The sequence below is a fragment of the Danio aesculapii genome, chromosome 7 (assembly GCF_903798145.1).
Source record: "Danio aesculapii chromosome 7, fDanAes4.1, whole genome shotgun sequence".
NCBI lineage: Eukaryota > Metazoa > Chordata > Actinopteri > Cypriniformes > Danionidae > Danio > Danio aesculapii.
This window is the reverse complement of record NC_079441.1, coordinates 4,065,440-4,069,669: the sequence shown is the minus strand read 5'-3', so window position 1 is coordinate 4,069,669 and position 4,230 is coordinate 4,065,440. Positions and strand designations below refer to the sequence as shown.

At 38.2% G+C, this 4,230-nt stretch overlaps 1 protein-coding gene across 1 annotated transcript in view; it reads left to right on the top strand.

The window, feature by feature from the left end:
- The window catches only part of zgc:195075 (uncharacterized protein LOC100170825 homolog), a 2,464-nt gene extending 331 nt beyond the window's left edge, over positions 1–2,133 (top strand). Inside the window, exon 2 of the mRNA XM_056462579.1 lies at positions 807–2,133. Coding sequence (XP_056318554.1) covers positions 807–2,071 — 1,265 coding nt within the window. The 3' untranslated portion in view covers positions 2,072–2,133. The remainder of the gene's footprint in view (positions 1–806) is intronic.
- Positions 2,134–4,230: the final 2,097 nt, after the last annotated feature.

Below are 4,230 nucleotides of genomic sequence, written 5' to 3'. Positions count from 1 at the left end.
CTGCCTGAACATCGTAAACATTCACACCTTTTAGTTTAGTGACATGTTAATCCGGTCCCCTTGAAAGTGTTTTGAACCTTTTTCTGTTGTTTAATCAGTCACAAAAAAACCCAAGACCCCAAAATACAGCCACATCGCTGCATTTTCTCCCTTTGTACCTTAAAGAGTGCATGCGTGCTGCCTTACATACACTGAAAGCGATGTCTGTCTCACCCTAGCAGCACCTGTGCCTCTCCTTTCCTCCTATTCTGACAGCCTAGTCCTGACGTAGTCATATTATGTCTTGTGATTTATATGTAGGTGTTTGATTAGGTTTGTGGTATTACCATAGTACCTCACTGTTTTGTTACACAGGTCACAAACCACATTGTTTGAGTTTATGGAAGTGAAGTAGCTCCACGCATAACTTTGTTAGTGGTCACCCATATCCAGTGACGGAGTGACTGAACAACATGTGCCAGCGGACTAACTGAGTGCCTAGATCTGCAGTTGTACAGTGCCATATTACGCACATGACTTGGCAGGCGGAAGAACAAGTAGTTCCGACTAAGTTGGCATTATTAAGAGAAACTAGGGTAATTGTGGTTACTTTCCACTGTATTTCCATTAAAATAAATGCATATTTGCTCCAAATTATTGAAATATCGATATTTTGGTAAGATAATCGATTCTAGAACATACAAAGCTGGTATCGGAGATATCGATATTTTAGTATTGATCCGCACGTCACTAATTCATATCATAATGTCCATTAAACCATTAAAAAAAAAAGACTACATCTATTTTCTCTGTGTTGTTTGCCGTAGCCTGTACATCTATACCAGAGACAAGGAGAATTGTACTTTTGGGAAGATCGGGACATGGAAAAAGCAGTGCTGGGAACACAATTCTCGGAGAGAAAGCATTCACCCCTAAAGTTTCGGGTGATTCTGTAAATGCTCAGAGCTCAAAAGCTCAGAAGAAAAGGAGATATGGGAGAAATCTCACGGTTCTTGAAATGCCTGGATTCTTTGACTCGGATTCTGAAGACTTCGACACAAAGTCTGAGCTCATCAAATCTCTAGTTGAATGTGCTCAAGGTGTCGATGCGTTTGTGATCGTTTTAAAGGCTCAGAAGTACACGGGAGAAGAACTGGAGATCATTCAACAACATCTGAACAGACTGAAAGAAAATGTGCTTGACCACATCGTGATCCTATTCACATTTGGTGAACAGCTACAAGGAAAAACCATCGAGGACTTCATGAAGGACTGCTCAGAGCTACAGGAGCTGGTTGACAAATGCGGAGGCCGCCAACACGTCATCGACAGCAAATGCTGGAAAAAACGTCCATGGGGCTACAGGAGCAACAAAGCTCAGGTGAAAAATCTGCTGAAAACGGTTGACGAGATGGTGAATAAGAGCGGCTTCTACACCAATGAGATGCTGCAAAAGCTGGAGGAGAGAATTCAAGAGGAGATCAAGAACAATGAGGACAATCTGCCTCTGGAGGAGAAACGAGAAAAGGCAGAGGGAAACGTCCAGAATAAAATACTGGAGAAGGTCACAGGAGTGACGACAGGAGTGCTGATTGGTGTTTTTCTGGGTGTAGGTATTGCATTGGCTGCATTTTGGGCTCTTTTTCAAGCAATCTTCCCTTTAAGGGCACTGCTAAACATGGCAACACTTGGAACGTTTGCAAAAGGAGCATTGACAGGAGAAAAAGCAGACGGCGAAGACAACGCAGAAAAAGCAGATGGAGAAGGAAAGGCTGAAGAAGCAGATGATAAAACAAGAGAAGCAGCAGAGGAAATGGGAGGAAAAACAGCAAGAGAAACAGCAGTGAAAGCAATGGCAGCAGCAGGTAATGCAGTGTCAGGAGCCACAACTATTACTGCTGTCCTGGGAACCGCAGCGTTTGCAGGAGCGCTTGCAGGAGGAGTCACTGGATATAAAGCAGCAGAAGAAGCCGATTCAGTGTATGATGCGATGGTGAAGTCAGCAAAGCTCAACTATGACAATGCCGCGACCATGATTGGGAAGGCACAAGAGTTTGTCACTGCATTCAATGACAAATCACAAACAGAATAAAAGGAAAATCATAACGAGTCAGCACCAGTAGCCCTGTGGTTAGTGTCACTAAGGTGCTCACACACTGCACAAAATGCTTTTCTTACTTAAGATTGTGTCTTGTTTCTAGTCCAAAGAGATAGATAGATAGATAGATAGATAGATAGATAGATAGATAGATAGATAGATAGATAGATAGATAGATAGATAGATAGATAGATAGATAGATAGATAGACATTAAAAATACCCTTAAATATACATTTTAGTGCTGCTTCAGTGAACTTGAACAGATATATTAAACCATAATTTTGTTCAAAGTGTGCTTTAAATGCTTTAAAAATAGGTTTAATCTTTGTAGACTATAAATATATGTATTTTATACATAATTTATTTTTACAATGCGGGCAATACATTAAAGATTCATTTAATTAAAAAAATTATATTATTCTTAAAAATATATATATTATTTTTATTTTTTAAATTCAACTATGGGGTGCGGCCAGGTAGAGGGCCCTACAAGACAATGTGCCCAGGGGCCTCTGAATTCTTAATACGGGCCTGAGTGCTCTGCACTGGACTTTAGAGAAGCTTTCAGTTGGTCAACGGTGTGGTCTATTTAAGTTTCTCTAAATAGCAGCACCCAACAATGCGCCTTAATACACCTATATAGACCTGCACACCCATGAGTCCACAAAGTAGAGCACAAAACGTGAAAATTACTGTTGCGCTGGTCTGAAAATAGCAACAAATCGCGCTAAACACATCTTGCCCCTTATTGCACTGGGTGTATGATAGGGCCCAGATAAGGTTATGCCCAAATTAAGACTCAAAATCACCCCAGAGTTTATGAAAACATCCCAAACAGTACATAAGGGTTAAGTACAAGATGTCCCAGTCCATTTTTTAAATTGTTTCCATTAAATTTTTTTTATCATGAGTTGAAAAAACTTATGAGATCTTATGACATTACGCAAACTGCACCACTTACTATTATTAAACCTGCCATTATGTTTTCAGTTAAAAGAGTATTTCAGTTCCAGGGCTATCCTGTAGATCTGTGACAGTGGAAATAACTCTGACTTCCAAACATTTACAAGTGAGTAATTATAAAGTGTAAGGCATGCATTGACAAAAACATGTCAAGTGCTATAAAGCAATGCGAAAACACAAAGCACATTACAAAGCAGCAAAATTCCAGTGGAGCATTTCATAATGTAAGGTAAATTCCCATCTCACAAAGTGTAGTCTGAACTTTTGGTTGAATTTGTTTAACAAATAGTCTGTATACTCAGCGTTTGCTTAAACTGCAAGCCAGAATTCGATCGACTGTCCTATTATTATTATGGTGTACTTCTCTAATGTGTATTTGTCAGCAACTGAACCAAGATTACAATAGCAACATATCTGTATAAGACCGTATAAATATAAATACAATATCAGTATAAATACATATCTGTATAAATCTGTATATTTTTATACGTAAATAGTAGTGTCTTACAAAATAACTAGTAAGCTATAATGTACTGTGATCATGGCAAAGACAAAGGTAATTCGTTTTTAAAAAGTAATATGTTTAAAAATGTTGAAAAAACTTCTCTATGGTAACAGCACCTGGGAAATATTTAATTGAAGTTGTAGAGGGGAAGGGGAGGGGAAAACATTTCCTGTTTCCTGATGCAGCCACAAAAACAAAGGATAAGAACAAAACTGAAAGTGTATGACAGACACAAGAGCCACTGGAAAAAAAAAACCTCTTCAACTGCTCCACTGATTCTGATCAATGTGAGTTATTCATTTTACATTAGAAATGCATTTACTCTCAATCAATTGATTAGCTAATAGTAGTTTATTTGCCATTCCTACAGGCATCATCTGTTTGTTAAGTCATGCATCACTCTAATAATACCATTTTAATGGCCAAGCTTTTACTCTGTTTAATAAAAGACAATTCATTTCAACAGTCATTGTAGAGGACCATTGATTTGCTTCACTTTTAAACTTTTAAAAAGTTTTTGGTCCTAGACATTTACTTTAATAACTAATAACATATTTCACAATTCAGAAGTGTAAAGATAAATCACTAGATAAAAGCTCATGTTTTTCTGGCAGTATTACAACGCTATAAATTTATCTTGGTACTTTTGCTGTTCGCTGTGACAAAACCCTGGATACGGTGTCA